This window comes from Temnothorax nylanderi, unplaced genomic scaffold (assembly GCF_030848795.1).
Source record: "Temnothorax nylanderi isolate EJ_2023f unplaced genomic scaffold, tnyl_v1.0 TNYL_tig0247_pilon, whole genome shotgun sequence".
NCBI lineage: Eukaryota > Metazoa > Arthropoda > Insecta > Hymenoptera > Formicidae > Temnothorax > Temnothorax nylanderi.
In genome coordinates, this window is record NW_027249309.1 from 115,748 (window position 1) to 136,869 (window position 21,122).

The 21,122-nt window shown below is 37.1% G+C and overlaps 1 protein-coding gene across 1 annotated transcript in view; it reads right to left on the bottom strand.

The window, feature by feature from the left end:
• The window catches only part of LOC139779876 (cilia- and flagella-associated protein 58), a gene marked incomplete at its 5' end in the record, with an annotated part of 247,623 nt that overhangs the window by 88,112 nt on the left and 138,389 nt on the right, over positions 1-21,122 (bottom strand). The window contains 2 exons of the mRNA XM_071718355.1: positions 10,504-10,758; positions 11,577-11,836. Coding sequence (XP_071574456.1) covers positions 10,504-10,758; positions 11,577-11,836 — 515 coding nt within the window. The remainder of the gene's footprint in view (positions 1-10,503; positions 10,759-11,576; positions 11,837-21,122) is intronic.

Genomic DNA, 21,122 nt, shown 5'->3' on the forward strand with positions numbered 1-21,122 from the left:
GTGTAAACATCAATAAAACTCTTCATAAATAGTGTAACCATTGAAAAAACTCTTCATAAACAAATACAAACACAATCTTTCACTAAAAATTTTTGCCAGGGAAAAAGCCGCCTTCAGGTCTTGTTCGGGTTTAAACTGGAGGGGCCCGCCTGCGAAGTCCTCCAACCAGTCACAGGCGGGCTACAACCGCAAGGCACCTCAGAGGACGTATCACCAGACCAAAGTTCACGAGAAATATTGTTCCACCCCAGCGCAAACCACAGCTTCGACAACGTCGAAGTAGAGGTTGGGAAAATAGCAGGACGATTAAGATACTATATTGAAGCTTGGTCTAGAATTACATCGGATAAGTTCATTTTAGATAGTATATCCGGATACAAAATTAAATTCGATAAACCGCCAGTTCAATTAAAAACAGTTAAAAATACTTCGTTAAATCCAAGGGACAAACCTCATTTACAAGAGGTAATAAATGATTTGCTCAAAGTAGGAGCAATTCAACAGTGTGTTTTATCTAAGTCTCAGATCTTGTCATCGTATTTTTTGGTTCCAGAAACAAATGGTAAATTTAGATTTGTTTTAAATTTAAAAGACTTAAACAAATTTATTGAAACGGATCACTTTAAAATGGAAGATATCCGTACGGTTCTAAAGTTAGTGACTAAGAGATGTTTCATGGCTACTCTGGATCTCTAGGATGCGTACTTCCTTATTCCAATAGATGAGAATAGTCGAAAATTCTTACGTTTTAGGTGGAAGGATCGTGTGTGGGAATTCGTGTGTTTTCCCTTCGGACTGAATACGGCTCCGTGGTTGTACAAAAAAATCCCAAAACCGGTAGTGATTTTTTTTAAAGAAACGGGTTTCAAATCGGTAGCGTATCTGAATAATTGGTGGTGTCTTGGAAAAAATGTCGAAGAATGCTAAAAAAATATTGAGACAACGCAGCAGGTTCTAAAGTCTTTGGGGTTTTTAATTAATGAAAGCAAAAGTAATTTAATTCCGAGCACAAGATGCCAGTTTCTCGGTTTTATTGTAGACTCTAGTCGCATGACTCTTGAGCTTCCGGAGAAGAAAAAGCAGTTGATCTTGTCATTAATTAAAAAATTTAAAACTTTACAGTCTTGCACCATTCGAGAATTTACTCAATTTGTGGGCAATATGTATCACGGCAGCCTGTCCAACTGTTCAATACGGCTGGGTTTATTCTAAGGGATTTGAATGCCAAAAGTATTTGACATTGTTGAAAAGTAGAGGAAACTATGATGCTAAAATGAGACTCTCTGCGATACTGAATTCGGACTTTGTTTGGTGGGAGTTGCATATATCCGATGCTATCAACCCAATCAGACAGCAGAAGTATGAACTGGAAATATTCTCAGATGCGTCATTAACTGGCTGGGGCGCTGCGTGCAATGACGAAACTACGTATGGAGCTTGGGATAAATCAGAGCGAAAGGCTCATATTAATTACTTGGAATTAGTAGGGTAGAAGTACCGGTTTTGGCCACTTTAAGCATATTACCATCTTGAAACGCTTCAGATTCGAATAATTATTACTACAGCGGCCTTTCACATATATATTGTCCAATTTAGAGGGATATATTTTCGTTTTTTTTATCGTAAAAATGTTAAAATGACTCCAAGACAATAAAAAACGAGAGAAAAGAAGTTAAGTGCATTTTCACTAGTTTTGGCCATGCGTGTACCGGTTGTGGCTTCCTACTGCCCCACTTATGGCCATGCACTTGAATCAATGTTTCGATACACATACAGTGCTATAAGGGCCCGTGTGTCCCAATGTTTCTGGCACAAAGCTTTCAATCTTCCGTCTCAATGTTGTACGTGGAACATCAAACATTTTACTTGCTAGTGAAACAGGAGTCCCACTGTGTATAGCATCCAAAGCATTTTGCACTTACTGCAGAGAGTATGTAAAAAATTTTCTTTTCTTCACTGGCTCTTTTTTCTTTTGTGTTGATTTTTTTTGTGGCGGCATTGTAGCCTAGAATCGCAAATAAATTTCAATTACCACCAGGAATCATTAAATAAAGTAAAAACATTAAATATTATGCTACGATAGGTCTGTTCTTTATAGCTGAACTAGCTGCATTAGTTTAGAGAATATATTTTTCTCCCTCTACATTGTGTGGAAGGAAAAAAAACTTTGAACTAATGCAGCCAGTTCAGTTATAAAAAACAGACCTTGTATAATATCTAATTTTGACAAGTAAGCACCAGTTTTAATAGGATGGCCAAAACTGGGGCAAAGGGATAATTTAATGTACCGATTATGGCCATCGTTATTAATATGAATATTTTTAGTATTTTCGCTTTTGAACACTTTGAACCTCTTAGAGAAATGTTGCACTACCGATATGTAAACTTCCCGGGCGCTATTATACAATTACGTAACCTAAAAATGTTGCACATCTTACCTCGACGTCTTCTCGGCTGACGTAACGATTGGAATATTCGTATCCTTCTTGTCACAACGTACACTATTTTATTAAGTATAATAAAAAAACAATTACAAATGCACGTTGTTTCCACCTTGAATGCTGCTTAAATATATAACGTCTCGAAAAATGACAGCTTTGAACAGTCACTGACTATGTGTAGACACGAAAAATCCTCGAAAGTGTTCGTGGTGGCCATAACCGGTGCAGTGGCCAAAACCGGTACTTCTACCCTAGCGGTCTTTTACGCATTACGATATTTTGCAGCAACAAAATACGACTGTAAGATATTGTTACGAATTGATAACACTACGACTGTGGCGTATATTAATCAAATGGGAGGCATCCAATACCCACATCTCAACAGTATAACCAGGAAAATCTGGCAATGTTGCGAGCGACGCAGCCTATGGATCACAGCATCATATTGGGTGTACAACTTAATTCGGTCCGTTTTTTGCTTGAAAAACGTATTTATTTGAACGATAAAATGAATTAATACCTTATTCAAAGTACTGTCCATCGCTAGCCACTACTTTTTCCCATCTTTCTGGCAATTTATGGATTCCGTCGCGGGAGAAGCGTTCATCTTTTGAAGCCAAGAATGAATCGAGCCAATTTTTGATACCCTGTTCTGAAGTGAAGCGTATTCCAGTCAAAGCGTTCTGCATCGATCGAAACAAATGGTAGTCGGAAGGGGCAAGGTCTGGGATATAAGGCGGGTGAGCCAGAACTTCCCATCCGATATTTTCCAAATAGTTTTTAACCGGAACAGCAACATGAGGCCGAGCGTTGTCATGGTGAAAGATTATGGATTCGTGTCTGGTCACATATTCTGGACGTTTTTCGGCTATAGCTCGCTTTAAACGGATCAATTGTTGCCTGTAGAAGTCTCCCGTGATGGTTTGACCAGGTTTTAGCAGCTCATAGTGGATCACACCCTTCTGATCCTACCAAATACAGAGCATTACCTTGGCACCATGGATATTCGGTTTCGGCGTTGATGTTCCCGGTTGGCCGGGCTTTACATACGATTTTTTGCGTTTCGGGTTGTCGTAGTGAATCCATTTTTCGTCCCCGGTAATGATTCGATGCAGAAAAGACTTCTTTTTGTACCGTTCAAGCAACATTTCGGACATGCAAAATCGTCGTTCGATATCTCTCGGTTTCAATTCATATGGGACCCAATTTCCTTGCTTTTGGATGTATCCCGCGGCTTTGAGTCGTTTCGAAATAGCTTGTTGAGTAACTTCCAATGTTTTTGCGAGCTCTTTTTGCGTTTGACACGAATCTTGATCGAGTAATGTTTTTAATTCTTCATCTTTAAACTTTTTCGGTTGACCCGAACGCTCTTTGTCGTCAACACTAAAATCACCACTTATAAATCGTCGAAACCATTCTCTGCAAGATTTATCCGATGGTGCAGATTCACCATACACTTCCACAAGCATTCGATGCGCTTCAGCTGCACTTTTCTTCCAATTGAAACAGAAAATCAAAACTTCCCGCAAATGGTGCTTATTTGGAACGAAACTCGACATTTTCAACGCAGTAAAAATTAAACTTGTTGTGCAAAACTCAAAGGCTTGTAAACAATATTTGGTTGACAGATGTTGACACTTCACGATACAGCAAAAATCAGCTGTCGCCGTCAACCATTTATAGCACCTAGAGCCATCTTTTAAAAACGGACCGAACTAAGTTGTACACCCAATACATAGCGTCAAAAGAAAATGTTGAGGCCGACCAAGGATCTAGAATCATCAATATTGACACGGAGTGAGAGTTGACGCCTTGGGCTTTCCAAGCCGTGGTACGAAGATTCGGAGTACCTGAATTGACCTGTTTGCAGCAAGGAACAACAAAAAATGTGAAAAATTTTGTTTGTGGCACCGTGATCCCGAGGCCTTCTGTGTTGACGCGTTTACGATAAATGGACGTACGACTTTTATGCGTTCCCCCCATTTGCTTTAATATTGAGAGTATTAAGAAAAATACAAGTGGATCAAGCTCAAGGTGTCTTAATCGTACTCTACTGGAAATCACAGCCTTGGTTTCCCTTATGGAAATCAATGCTGGTATCATAACCATTATATTTTGAGCCTAATCAAAATCTTTGACTCTCTGCTTGTAGAAAAATTTATCATCCATTAGCAGGGAAAATAATTTTAGTGGCCGGGAGATTGCCCGGCAAAACTTCCGAAGGCTAAACATCAATGAAGACGCAGTAGAATTACTTTTAAACTCAGTAACTCAATCAACTTTTAAACAATACTCGAAATCCTTAGAAGATTGGGCTAAGTTTAGCGTAGCAAAAAACTTCGATATGTTCGCTCCACAAATCAGTCAAGTAATTGATTGGCTGACTGTAAAATATAAAACTGGTGCGTTCTATGGAACTTTAAACACATGTAGATCGGCACTGTCATTGATTTGCGGTGATAGAGGGGGGAAAAAACCCATAATTTCAAGATTTTTAACAGGCATGTTTAATGAAAAGCCAACAAAGGCTAAATATCAAAGAATTTATGATCTAGAGCCTGTACTGAAAGAATTAGAGAAGTTATATCCATTAGAAAACCTTAGTTTGCAGGATCTTACAGATAAATTAGTTGTTCTTCTGGCAATAGTGACAACACATAGAAAGCAGACTTTATCTCTTATAAAAATCAGTAACATTCGAGAAATAAGCAATGGATATGAAATAGAGATTCCAGACAAAATAAAAACAAAGTGGCCAGGGTCCTTTCAACCATTGCTGACTTTACCGACATTCAGAGAAAATCCGAAACTTTGTGTAACCGTTACTCTCGAGAAATATTTAGTTATAAGTCGTTTTATTTCGACCCCACTGGCCAATTGATACAAGAATTGCACGACGTTTCGACCGAATTCCGGTCCTTATCAAGTGCGTTTTTACTCAAGCTACATCGATCCGCATAACCAAATCTAATTGCATCGTTGACGTGGTGTCCTAGCGACGTCAAGACAAACGCAAAAAATTCTTATGCGCTCCAAAACAAACAGTGGTACATGAAATCGAAACATCACCAGCCATATCAAGACACAAACGTCGTTTTATTTCGACCCTACGTCCGAACGGTAAGGCAGTTCAGAGCACTGTTGTCTATCAGCGGATTGCGTTGACAACTTTAGTTCGACTTTGACCGCCTTACCGTTCGGACGTAGGGTCGAAATAAAACGACGTTTGTGGCTTGATATGGCTGGTGATGTTTCGATTTCATGTACCACTGTTTGTTTTGGAGCGCATAAGAATTTTTTGCGTTTGTCTTGACGTCGCTAGGACACCACGTCAACGATGCAATTAGATTTGGTTATGCGGATCGATGTAGCTTGAGTAAAAACGCACTTGATAAGGACCGAAATTCGGTCGAAACGTCGTGCAATTCTTGTATCAATTGGCCAGTGGGGTCGAAATAAAACGACTTATTTTTGAATTATTTACTGGCGACGGAAATTGTTTTGTTTAAATATTTAGTTGTTACAAAAAACCTCCGAGGATCGATCGATTTGCTGTTTATCACAACCAGAAAACCGTTCAAAGCAGCGTCGAAAGACACAATCAGTAGGTGGATTCGGGAATTCTCTTTTTAGGGAAATGTGGCATCGGCGGAGCTTATGGCCCGCATTGTAGTATTCGACACGCGGCCACGTCCGCTGTTTTTAAGAAAGAAGTGGACTTAGCAGTGTTATCAAGAGTCTAGCGGGATGGTCGAAAAAGTCAATGGTTTTTGACAGATTTTATAATCGCCCTATTGTCAAGAAGAACAATACGTTTGCAGAGGCAATATTAACTTAGAAAAAGTATATTTAGATAAACATTTGTATACAGGCGTGTGTACCAATATAAAAGTGTGCTTATATAAAGCGTGCTTATATTAAGAACAGAACCTAGGTCTAACTCTAAACATCTACCTAGTAATCTTTTAGTGATCTCGAGAACGAGACACGATGCATAATTACGAACGAACGAGCCCGCCGAAGGCGTGAAGAGATCTCGGAAGTGACTCCATTGAGCGTAGTCGCCAGAGAATTTCGGCAATTCGATTCAAGGTAATCGTCGAGAGTGAAATCCAGCAGATGAGTTCAGAAGGGCTTCATTGGCAGTTGTATTCTGATTCATGCGATCGATACTTTCCAACAGATCAATCATGGTACTGTTCACATCAAGGAATTTCTCTTCACACGTTGCGTAAAGATCGTCGGCGAAGTACGGGAGCATCTCGATCTCGGCATTACGGGCTTTAATCAAGTAGTCATGATGCAGTTGAAATTTCTCCCAGTTAGCTTTGAGACCGCCTCTGCGACTCTGCACGGCACCGCGAGTCGGCTTCGAGGGGCCTAGTTTATGCAGATTTTCAACAGCGGGGAGAACCAAAAAGATCATACTAACGAGCTATGAAGTTGTCGACGGGGGCCATTTTCGTGAGACTCGATTGGATCTAAACAGAACTAGCGCACGTTCACGTTCTCGAATATCGTTGTTGCGACGTAAACGTGGTCCCACAGACAATCTCGCCGAGCGAGACAGTTAAACGATCGACAAACACGAGCGCGTCGCGCCTTTGATCTCAACGCTCGAGACCGCCGAATTCCGCGTGTTATTTTTCGAGCGTGATCATTCGTGGATTAGATAGCATTCGATGGTGCGAGCCAATCCGCAAGGTTCGTGCGTACACGATCATAGTAATATATATACAGCGATGCGCAGCGACAGCGCAGAACGAACTTTGACTTCGTCACAATAAGATCGCGATCATCCTTAGTAATATCGAGACCGAGTTCTCGAGCATATATATACAGGCCGAGTCCTGGCGTGAGCGAAAAGAAGACCGAGATCTTTTACAAGTCAACGAACGAGGCCGAGACCTCGCAATTGTACGAACATTCAATAAACGATTTGATACGAAATAAGTGTTGTGGATTGAACTCCCATAACCACAAAACAATCGTCGAGGCGTCACACAACGGTACTCGCGAATGTCGCACTCGGAGCTCGCGGGTCGAGATCGTTATAACGACGATATAGAGCGTAGGCGAATTGTTCGGCATAACATTTTATAATCGCGTTGACTTGGGACGAGATTAGCAAACTCCGCGAATCCGGCTCGAAGGACCAGAAATGTTTTTGATTGAGGATATGAATAGAGGATCCACGGATTTATGTGAGCCGTCGGAATGACTCCTGGTTAGGCAGAAGAATAAGAGATCACGAATTGCGATGTGTACTGCCGCTTTATTTCGAACGAATTGAACTTAAGACTCGTAGAGCCACATAAAGCAATACATCAGAAGAGGTGAGAAAGGGAAAATCACGCAGGTTTACTTCGACGAGCATGCGATCAGTGAATAATCGGAAGAAAAACAGTAGCGAGTACAGAATTCCAAAACCGGCGAGCGGCATGAGTGAATACAGGGAGCGTAGCCCGAACAAAGACAAAAAAGTCTCGGAATTTAGACGTAATATGATGAATATGAATATTATGAATACTGATTTTTTTGCTAAAACATTTCTTGCTAAAACACTTGAGTATAAAAATTAAAAACAAAGTATGAAATTAGCATATAAAAATATTTAATTCTGACATAGATAGCTTCATAAAAATTGCCATTTTGAAATATAAAAGTATGAGCTATAATGGAAGAAGAGTATAGAGAATATCTTTTGTAAATATTAAAGTAAGAGTGTAAAATAATCATTTGTTTACATAAGTGCTGGTCCACAACCTTGCTTTAAAGGGTATTTAAGCTCTAAGCCGTACGAAATTGATCAATCACAGTGACCCTCACACGATTGTGAGGAGAATACTCGACTGTGATTGGTCAATTTCTTACGGCTTAGAGCCGGCTTAGAGCCGGCTTAGAGCCGGCTTAGAGCCGGCTTAAATACCCTTTAAAACAAGGTTGTAGACCAGCACTAACATATACTATAAACAGAAGCAAACGATTCACTTATATTACCACCATCAAAAATCATTTCTGACTCTAACAGTTAGAAATTTTTAATTTTTCATTTACTAATTCAATTACTAGTTATTGCCATTTTGTGAAGCATTAATTTTTTTTTTAATTGGATGTGTCAGAGGTATTATTTTACCTACTTTCAGAATCAATTTGACTTTTTAATCTTACAAGGAAACCCACGGAAGTGGCCCTCTCTGATTTTGATGAGCTTTTAGTATGTTACTATTCTCTGGATAAAAATAAGGAACAGGTATTTTTTTATACGTATCCATACGCGTGTTTAGGCGGTAAAACACCCTTAAAAAAAAATCGGTTTTTCTCTTTCGGGCCGAATATCTCCGAAACTATAAAAGATAGAACAAAATTTTTTAAACAAAAGTTGAATGGCTTGAAGAGCACTTTAGAATAATAACAAAATAATTTTTTTTATTTTAATTTGTTTATTCTTAATAAAAAATAAAAATAAAAAAATTTTGTTTTAAACTCTTCAAACTATTCAACTTTTTAAAAAATTTTTTTATCTTTTATAGTTTCGGAGCTATTCGGCCCGAAAGAGAAGAACTGATTTTTTTCAAAGGGATGTTTTACCCCCTAAAAACGCGTATGGGCATGTATAAAAAAATACGTGTCTCTTATTTTCATCTAAAGAACAACTAAACTTATTAAAAGCTTATCAAAATCGGAGGGGGACACTTCCGTAGGTTTCCTTGTCAGATAAATAGTAGAAAAATTATAGTAAGTATTGCATAAGTCTACCTTATTACACCTGTCTCTTAAAAATTACTATAAAATTACATTGTATTATGATATTCTTTAATCAACTTTATTATTGTCTATTTAAATTATATATTTTTGTTTACCAAAAAGCTTAGTTATATAAAATTTGAAATATGCCATAGGAAACTAAAAAATTCATAATAGGCTAGTCATATTAGACAAATTTAGTCAATTTAACCTTCCAATTAATCTTCCTAGATTGCGACCACCATGAATCGCTTTGATTTGAGGTACTATAAGTAGGATTTATTTTGCTTTGCAAAATTAACGGGGAATAAAAAGTTATTATCAATATTATCAACAAAAAACGCGATCTTTTATATTTTTTCTCAAATATCTCGAAAACTAAGCAAGATAGGGTAACTAACTATACGTACCTTTTTTGTAGAGCGTAAAATTATCTACAATAATAATCTGAACAACATTTATCGTCAAGTCAATCGTTTAGCTTGCACACGCCGTCAAACTCCGAGACTCGGATCCTGAAAACCCTCGATTTCGTCGTTTTTTTTATGTTGCGCCGATGATTTTTTTCCGTCATTTAAAATAGAATTAAAAATCACACATTATCTGAGAACTACAAAGAATACTTTTCATGGTGCAACCGATTTTTTAGACCATTTTTCTTTAGTTTGTAGCTATGTAAGCAAAAAATTTTGACTTTTTGGAATAGTCTTAGTTTTTCGCTGTTTTCAGGCCTTAAAATTCATTTGAGGCGAATTTTATCACATGCATCTTGTTGCAGACAAAATTTGCAATAAAAAAGAACTCTTGTATTTTTTTCGTATGACGAACGCTGATTTTTTTATTGACGCACAAAATTAAGCGTTATCCGACCTGTGAGCAATATTGGATAACTTTGCGCGTCAATAAAAAAATCAGCGTTCGTCGTACGAAAAAAATACAAGCGTTCTTTTTTGGAACACGACTGACTTGACGATAAATGTTGTTTAAATCATTATTGTAGATAATTTTTGCTCTACAAAAAATTTATGTATAGTTAGTTATCCTATCTTACTTAGTTTTCGAGATATTTGAGAAAAAATAAAAAAAATCGCATTTTTTGTTGATAATATTGTTAATAACTTTTAATTCCCCGTTAATTTTGCGAAGCAAAATAAATCCCACTTATAGCACCTCAAATTAAAACGATTCATAGTGGTTGCAACCTAGGAAGATTAATTGGAAGGTTCGATGTCTAATATGGCTGGCCTATAAATTAATATACTTTATTTTCTAAGCGACAGATCCATAAATTCCAATTTTTTTAAAATAAACTTACCTCAAGTTTTTGCCACCTATGTATATTCAATGGAGTTTGAATTTCTTCCTCGAGTGCGGTGACTTTCAGCTTTTCTTTTGTCAGGTCGCGATTTAGATGAAAAACTTCTTGGCGTAAGTCGCTAACATTTAAAATATTCTTTGCGAATAACATTTTCTCGGTTCTAAGTCTCTTCACTTCGAACTTGAGCAGTCGAATATCTTCCAATCTTTGATTATACTGTATTTCTCCACATTGTAATGTTCTATTCAAGACCTATGGCATATAAATATATATGTATATTCCAGAAGAGAAATGCTATCTAGATCAGATGTAGTAAATTCGAATTGCATTAAACTTTTTGGTGTAATAAGTCTTATTACTCTCTCTAGCGATTGACCTATTAAACATATTGTTGCGCCCGCGCTGAGACACCCGTTAGACGAACGGAAGTCGAAGATCGTCCCTGACGACCAGCTGTTTATTGATTTATCGATTAACTACGATTTGTTGTTGTTTGTTCTGAGCTTCCGTCTCCGAGCGAACGTGACGGCTCGATTCTCTGTTCTATCCGTTTTTGTTCTAATAAACGAGTCTTTTAATTTCAACATTGTGTCGCCTCATTGACCGCGAGTGAGTGAGAGTGCGAGCGGTGAGACGCGAACGCGGACTCGGCGAGCGCAACAATATATATTTTTTACTTTTTTTTATTTATTATAGGCAAATTTAAATTTCAGAATTATTCCAAACTCATTAGTTAAACAATCAAATTAGAATCAAAAGCCATACGATCCAAGCTTAGATCTTTGACAGCCTTATATTAGTTTCTGTATATATATATATACATTGATTATATATATATATATATATATATATATATATATACATATATAATTTTTCCAACCTACTGCGCGCCGATCATTAGTTAAATATTGAATTTTAGCGTTACTTATTGAATTAAATAGATTTTAATCAAGTACTTAAAACATGAACAAATTCCGAGATAATTAAAGATAAACAAATGTGTTATATTTTGAAGACAAAAACAAACAAAAGCAACAACAATCTCTCTGTGACAGGTGTAAAAATCAAACCTTTATTCTGCCGTATTGGAGGCCAAGTTCATCATTTCTTCGGACCAATTGTGTACCGAGTATATCACGTTCATTCATAACGTTATCAATATCCTTCTTCCGATGTCCGATATCTATATCTGCCCGTTGTATAGCCTGCCTAAGATTCTTTTCTTTCTTCTTTGCTTCTTCAACTTGCTGCCGCAAATTGGATATCTCCATGCGAGAAACTCGTAGATCAATCTTAAGTTCCTCTTTCTCCTTCTCAACTCTCCCCAACACTACAAAATAAATGATTTACCCCAGATAGCACAAATAATCCTTATGTCTCAGAAAAGATTCACCTTTTCAAATTCTTTATAAATTCGTCTAATTTGTTCGAAATAAATTAAAAAAGAATTCCTTTTTGATATTTCAAAAAGACTGCAAGCACTAGTAACGTGCGCTGCCGCGACGCGGCTACATGTGCCAATATCTTCTTGTAAGCAAAATCCTCACGCGCTAGGATAAGAGGTGAGACACTTGGCCGTAATATTTTTCGTGATATCTCCGAGATATCATACAGTGCAGAGATAGCAAGATACACTAATATTGGGTGTACAACTTAGTTCGGTCCGTTTTCAAAAGATGGCTCTAGGTGCTATAAATGGTTGACGGCGACAGCTGATTTTTGCTGTATCGTGAAGTGTCAACATCTGTCAACCAAATATTGTTTACAAGCCTTTGAGTTTTGCACAACAAGTTTAATTTTTACTGCGTTGAAAATGTCGAGTTTCGTTCCAAATAAGCACCATTTGCGGGAAGTTTTGATTTTCTGTTTCAATTGGAAGAAAAGTGCAGCTGAAGCGCATCGAATGCTTGTGGAAGTGTATGGTGAATCTGCACCATCGGATAAATCTTGCAGAGAATGGTTTCGACGATTTATAAGTGGTGATTTTAGTGTTGACGACAAAGAGCGTTCGGGTCAACCGAAAAAGTTTAAAGATGAAGAATTAAAAACATTACTCGATCAAGATTCGTGTCAAACGCAAAAAGAGCTCGCAAAAACATTGGAAGTTACTCAACAAGCTATTTCGAAACGACTCAAAGCCGCGGGATACATCCAAAAGCAAGGAAATTGGGTCCCATATGAATTGAAACCGAGAGATATCGAACGACGATTTTGCATGTCCGAAATGTTGCTTGAACGGTACAAAAAGAAGTCTTTTCTGCATCGAATCATTACCGGGGACGAAAAATGGATTCACTACGACAACCCGAAACGCAAAAAATCGTATGTAAAGCCCGGCCAACCGGGAACATCAACGCCGAAACCGAATATCCATGGTGCCAAGGTAATGCTCTGTATTTGGTAGGATCAGAAGGGTGTGATCCACTATGAGCTGCTAAAACCTGGTCAAACCATCACGGGAGACTTCTACAGGCAACAATTGATCCGTTTAAAGCGAGCTATAGCCGAAAAACGTCCAGAATATGTGACCAGACACGAATCCATAATCTTTCACCATGACAACGCTCGGCCTCATGTTGCTGTTCCGGTTAAAAACTATTTGGAAAATATCGGATGGGAAGTTCTGGCTCACCCGCCTTATATCCCAGACCTTGCCCCTTCCGACTACCATTTGTTTCGATCGATGCAGAACGCTTTGACTGGAATACGCTTCACTTCAGAACAGGGTATCAAAAATTGGCTCGATTCATTCTTGGCTTCAAAAGATGAACGCTTCTCCCGCGACGGAATCCATAAATTGCCAGAAAGATGGGAAAAAGTAGTGGCTAGCGATGGACAGTACTTTGAATAAGGTATTAATTCATTTTATCGTTCAAATAAATACGTTTTTCAAGCAAAAAACGGACCGAATTAAGTTGTACACCCAATACATTATGTTCTTAATGATACAGAAACTGGATCAAAAAATTTTTGATAAATCTTTTTTGGATAAATCATGAAGGATTCTTTCTTATTCTTTTTCAGATACAAAATAGCGCTCAGGTAAAGCTCCACTGGAATAGTATCTAAGCATTATTTTTTCGAAATTATTGCGAATTCTTATAGAATAAAAAAAATATTTTTTTTATATCTGAAGAAGAACTCAGAAATGGTGACATAAAAATGAATTTCTTTTAAACTCTTAAGAGTCATTTTAGAACAGAAATGATACGTAAAAATAATTTACTTCATAAATCGAAAATTTAAAAATAATTCTTTTTTAATTCTCCTTGCTATCTGCGTTTTTACTGTTACGTCTTGTGGACTCCACAATTCTTTCTTTCGTGGGAATATGACAGAATCACCTCCCACACAGAACAAAATATCTAATAGATAATAGATATCCATTGGATATCTACATATCCATATGATGTCCGTATCTACTATGGATATCTGATAGAGAGAGATATATATCTAATAGATGTACAAAAAATTCATATCTCTCAAATAACTAGCAGGGATATTCATTAGATATCCACGTGTTATCCACATATATCCATGTCCACAAAATATCTATCAGATATCCATTAGATAGCCATGTGATATACATATCCATGTCCACCAAGTATCTACCACATGTCTACCACAAATATTTACTAGTTCGTGACGACGCCGCTAAGTGGCGCATAATGATAAGACTAACTCGTAAGTAAATTTCTGTTGGGAGCAAATATAAGCAGGTCCCCGGCGAAGTAAAATCGCGACATCCGACCCGGCTCCTTTTTTAAATCTAAAGAAATAATATTTTTGAAATGTTGATTCAACGTTTGTGTTTTATGGGGTTCTATTTGTATATAATGGACGTATATAGAAATAAAAAGTATCTAATGAATATCCACGCAAATATCTAATCAATATCCAGTAGACATCCAATAGTTATCCATATAAATATCCACTGGATATGTTATGGATATTTAATGGATATTCCTATGGATATCCTATGGATATCTATTAGATCTCGTATTGGATATCTATGAAATGTCCAATAGATATCTCGCAGATATCATGTGTATACATTGAAGATCCATTAGATATCTATTAGATATTATGTTCTGTGTGGGATAAGAGGAGAACGCAAGAATCGACAGTACCAAACGGTATTTGAAATCACGCGTTACGCACTAGACAAGACCGTCTCGAACTTACACGTGATTCGACAGGTATCCGCGTGATTACAACATGACAAGAACATGACAGAACACATTATCACATAAAGCGTGATAAAGCGTATATTATTCCTCAACAAGATATATGAAATATTTGAATTGATTAGGCAATAAGAGCCAAGCGTGGTTACAATCGCTAAAATTTATTACATGTCAAAGTACATCATGATTAAAGTGTTAACTACAATATTACGTACGTTTCGACCCTTTTTTTGGGTCATCCTCAGCGCGTTGTCTATACATTACATAAAACTATATCTACATGGGACCTTCCTTTTCCGTAAGCCTCTTAGCGAATCAGTTACTCCTAACAGTCGTTTAGGCAGATGCACACTCCGAAGCCTCCCCAGGTATCTTAGTGTGTAATTTCCTGGTTTGAGCGCCAGGAAACTTGTTTGCAGAGTATTTCGTCATGGTTCGATTGAAAAGACACCTGTATAGATACTCAGAGTGACAACTACCCCAGGATTGTATATATATAACACGTTATGAGATACGTAACGCTACTTACAATAGTGCAGTCATTAGTTACATCGCAATTATTCTCCTTATACGACTGTCCGTGCAAGCAATGGAACGGACTGTGTCTCGTCGACGTTTAGACGATACTGACACATCAGTTCTTACAATATCATTGCTGTACACGGAGGGGGAAATATGACGAACGAGAACGACAATGTGTTTATATTTTCGCAAGACCTTCAATAACATTTATATACAGATCTGGTAAATTCTCCGTGTCCGTTTGCAAATTTATGCCGTTCGTTTGTTTTTTAATGTAGATCATTTCAGATATTAATCTTTTATTGAGAAGCCGTTCTTTATCTAAGATCTTCACATCATTCCAAACAAAATCGTGGTTACATTCCACCCTATGGTCCGTCACCACCGAATGACTACTACCACTCCTCCTTATGTGAGATTCATGCTCTTTTATTCTCGTATGCAGTTGTCTACCTGTCTGTCCAACATAGGATGCATCACAGTTTTTACAGTTAATCTTGTATACTACGTTCCTAGCCGAAGAATCAGGAAGAACATCCTTATGTACTTTAATAAATTTGTTTAATTTATTTATGCTCACATACGCTAACTTTACTTTAAGATCTCTCGTAATGCTTCTATATTTTTCTGTTATTGTGGGGACATATGGTATCACGAAAAATGGATCTCTATCAACAGTCTTCTCTTTTGCAATTACATGGAGGTTTGCAAAAAGGTACTTAACCCTTAAATGCCACCCGGGGTCCAGCGGACCCCAGACCCTTTAGAATGATATATTTTCAAATGTTCCCGCCAAAAATGGAGCTCATATTTATTTATTTATTATTTTTTATTTTTTTTTATTTTGGAGCCAATATTTTAACTGTTGACGATCTTAATTTTTTATACTATGTTGAAATTGAAATTTTAACAATATAAGCATTTTATTCTCTTTTCTAAGCCTTGAACAACATTGAAAATAATTTTCATAACTAAATATCAAAAAATCAATAAGTAAGGAGACATTTTTCATGCTGGGGTCTTTTAGACCCCATGTGTCATTTACGAGATTCTTGAGAGGTGTGGCATTTAAGGGTTAACGCGTTCGTACATCACTTTAAAAATAAAATCTAAAGGGTAGCAATTCTTTATTAAAATACGAACTATTGATTCCAAGTTTTTTTGATGAAATTCAGGGTGTGACAATCTAAAGACTCTGTCCGTTAGGCTAATGACCGTGCCTTTCTTCTGGCAAAGAGCATGTTGTGATAAGAAGTTCAAATATCTCCCAGAAAACGTGGACTTATAAAACCAATCAAATATCAGGCGGTTTTTAGAGCGTATGATAGTGACCTCCAAAAAATTCAACCTGTCATCCACACTGACCTCCATAGTGAACTGCAGTCTAGGATGGAATGAGTTGAAAATCTCCAACGTGTGAGCACAACTAGTGGAAGGCACTGCCATCGCAATATCGTCGACATATCTACAGTAAAACGGAGGGACAAAATCTAATATTTCCAGCGCTTTCATTTCAAGGTCCTGCATTGTAATGTCAGCCACTATGGGAGATAACGGTGAGCCCATAGGTGAGCCAAAAGTCTGCTGGTAGATTACCCCATTGAAAATAAAAAACGTTGATTCTAGTACCAGTCTGACTGCAAGAAGGAACTCAGATTTCGGGATCTTGTAATTCGCGGATATGTAACTCCACCTTGATGAGATGCTTTCAAGCACGATCTCGATAGGTACGTTAGTAAAAAGGGAAACAACATCTAATGATATTAGTGTATAACCCTCTTCAAAATCAACGTTGGACAGTTTTTTAACTAATTCAAAGCTATTTGCCGTATAACTCTGCCCCTTCGGAAAGCTGTTGTGCATTACTTTATGGAGATATGCCGCTAAGTTATATAAAGGGCTATCTATCGACGATACTATTATTCTAAATGGGCAATTTTTTTTGTGAATTTTAGGCAGGCCATAGGCTCTCGGTAAAATTCCGTCACTACAGTACAGACGTTTGTATTCCGAACTCGTTATAAATTCAGACCTCTTCCATCTCGACAACAATTCACGAACGCGCGATGTTAGTTTTTTCGTGGGATCTTTTGCAACGATTTTGTATGTTTCGGTATCTTTTAGTAAGTCCTCGATGCTGTCGACGTATTTGTTCCTATCAAGCGCTACCGTAACGTTACCCTTGTCTGCCCTCGTTAATATCAAATTCGGGTTATTTTCTAAAAAAATTTTTGTTGTGATGGACAATTGCTTCACTAAATTACTGCGTGCATCTTTACCCGTCGAATACTTCGGTAGATTGTTTACCATGTTCGAAAATCGATTTCGTAAATTAACCTGCATTCTAACAGGGAATTTTTTCACGTTGTTCTCTATATTTTTGAGGAATTCTACCGTTACCTTTTCAGTATTTGAGACTGGAAGACTGAAATTTTCGCCGAGCTGCAGTAAACCCTGAATATCCTCTGGGATAGTTGTGGATGACAGGTAGACGAACCATTTTGCATTGAGTTGCGTTAATGTCGCCTGTGTTGTAGTGAAGGATTCCGGATCCACGTTAATCTCAATTTCTTTGTTAGGAAAATTATCTGATTTGAGAGAATTAAACGAGTATTTCAACTCCTTATCGTCTATAGAGAATTGATGTCCCGATGGAAAACTGCAAAAATATTTTATCGGTCTGATGTTTTTATGTTGATTTAAATATTTGAAAACTAGGTGGTCGAATTTTTTATTCATTCTATTATGCAAGCTCACAAAGAAGGAGTGGTAGTAGTCATTCGGTGGTGACGGACCATAGGGTGAAATGTAACCACGATTTTGTTTGGAATGATGTGAAGATCTTAGATAAAGAACGGCTTCTCAATAAAAAATTAATATCTGAAATGATCTTCATTAAAAAACAAACGAACGGCATAAATTTGCAAACGGACACGGAGAATTTACCAGATCTGTATATAAATGTTATTGAAGGTCTTGCGAAAATATAAACACATTGTCGTTCTCGTTCGTCATATTTCCCCCTCCGTGTACAGCAATGATATTGTAAGAACTGATGTGTCAGTATCGTCTAAACGTCGACGAGACACAGTCCGTTCCATTGCTTGCACGGACAGTCGTATAAGGAGAATAATTGCGATGTAACTAATGACTGCACTATTGTAAGTAGCGTTACGTATCTCATAACGTGTTATATATATACAATCCTGGGGTAGTTGTCACACTGAGTATCTATACAGGTGTCTTTTCAATCGAACCATGACGAAATACTCTGCAAACGAGTTTCCTGGCGCTCAAACCAGGAAATTACACACTAAGATACCTGGGGAGGCTTCGGAGTGTGCATCTGCTCAAACGACTGTTAAGAGTAACTGATTCGCTAAGAGGCTTACGGAAAAGGAAGGTCCCATGTAGATATAGTTTTATGTAATGTATATGTTACGGGCAAAGTCTGCATGGTGTGCAGTGTTGGCATTGTCCGGGCAATGTCAGCATTGCACAACGCGACTGGGCAAAGTAGTTTATTAGCGGACATTGCCCGGTTTGATGTGGGCAAAGTTAACATTGCCCATCCAGCGATGGCAATGTCAGCAACGATTATCACATTGCGGACTTTGCTCGGTTCCAAGTGGGCAATGTCGACAATGCTAAATTTCCGTGGGCTACTTTTTTTGTTTAGTTTTTGTTTAGTTTTGTTTAGTTTAGTGACGCGCTTTAAACAGTTAAATACTGTTAAAGCGCGTCATCTGACCTATGTGGATTAGTGACGCGCTTTAAACAGTTATATACTGTTAAAGCGCGTCATCTAACCTATGTAGGTAGTATTTAACTGTTTAAAGCGCGTCACTAAACTAAACAAAACTAAACAAAAACTAAACCAAAAAAAAAGTGTATGTGTGAACTATTTCGACATATATATTAGTCATTTATGCCTTTCAATACTCAAAATAGCTGCTATATTTTCCAAACTTTTTTTGTTAATAACTTTTTAACGAATAACGAGCGCGGGCTGAAACCTTCTAAAGGTCACTCAGGAGGGTGACCTTGACAACATACTAAAATATCAAGGTCATCCAAGGTGATCCCCCCATCTATACAATTACCCTATATTCTAATAAATACTGTTAAATTTGCACCTAATAATTTTATTACATAAATATCTGTCCCAAAAATTGAGAAACCTAGACTACTACGGACTCCGCGGGCAATGTCGACAATGCTAAATCTCCATGGACTAAGCTGCGCTAAATAGACGGACATTTAGCGCAGCTTAGCCCACAGAGATTTGGCATTGTCGATATTGCCCACTTGGAACCGAGCAAAGTCCGCAATGTGATAATCGTTGCTGACATTGCCATCGCTGGATGGGCAGTGTTAACTTTGCCCACATCAAACCGGGCAATGTCCGCTAATAAACTACTTTGCCCAGTCGCGTTGTGCAATGCTGACATTGCCCGGGCAATGCCGACACTGCACACCATGCGGACTTTGCCCGTAACATATAGACAACGCGCTGAAGATGACCCAAAAAAGGGTCGAAACGTACGTAATATTGTAGTTGACACTTTAATCGTGATGTACTTTGACATGTAATAAATTTTAGCGATTGTAACCACGCTTGGCTCTTATTGCCTAATCAATTCAAATATTTTATATACTGAGCCTCTATACAGTTACTAAGATATATGAACATATATGAAACAATAAAAAAATATTATTTAAAAATTATATAAATAGAATTATATACATATATTGTATAATAGAATTATTTACATATATTGTAGAACAATTTTTTGTTTACTATTGTGTTGCTATTATTATTACATAATAACATAATAAGTAGTAAGTAACTAATAGTAACAATATCAGTAATAATAAATAATTTAAAATGTTATAAAAATATAAAAAAATGTTATATATTAATGCATGAAGTAACATCTTATTTCTTTCATATCATAATATCATATTTCTTTCATTTGTAGATGCAAAAGCACGCTGGGAATCTTTGAGATCTCCGAAAACATTTGAGCAAGTAGAAAACAAAGAGTGGACAAACAGCTATAAAAATAACAAAATGGAAATTTCAAGACCAGATGTCATTTTTGAATGAATTTTTAAATTAGGATAGATTGCAATTAACATTTATTGAAAAAATTCCGACGAAGAAGAAGGAGATTCATGTAAAGAGATTTATGTAGAAAGAGACTCTCAGGAACATTCAGAAACCACCACTTTATTTCAAAATAATGACGATACAAAGGATTACAAATCTCAATCGAATCCCAAGAAGATGCTTATTCATAAAAAAAAAACAGACATCCCATAATGCAATCTAAGAAAGTGCATCTATGACTCTAATAAAATATTTAGTGGAAAAAAGGAACAAGCTTCTCATCCTATAGACATTTTGTTTTCCTTAATGGCTGCGACAATCAAAAGTTTTTCGCCCATCGACCAACACTATGTTAAAACCAAAGTATTTGTGCCAAATATTTAATGCAGCCTCCCCAATATTTTACATCATCTTCACAACAGTCTCCTGCACATTTTACATCATCTCAACAACAGCCTTCCGCACATTTTACAATCATCTCCACAACAATCTCCTGCACATTTTACACCATCTCCATCTTCATCTTCCACACAATATAACAGCATATTAATAATTATTACAAACCATAATAAACATACATATTATTTGTAAACAGATAACGCCATACTAAAGATTAGTACTTATTGTTAGTAGCTGGTAAGGTAAAATTACGTCTTAAACAACATACTCTTTGATACCAAAATTTCGCCGACACACGATGTTTTTCACAACATACTGTCGGCCGTCAATATGTTAATATATTGTTATAATCTGCTGCTGGTTTATTTTTTATTCTCTGATAAATAATCTATTAT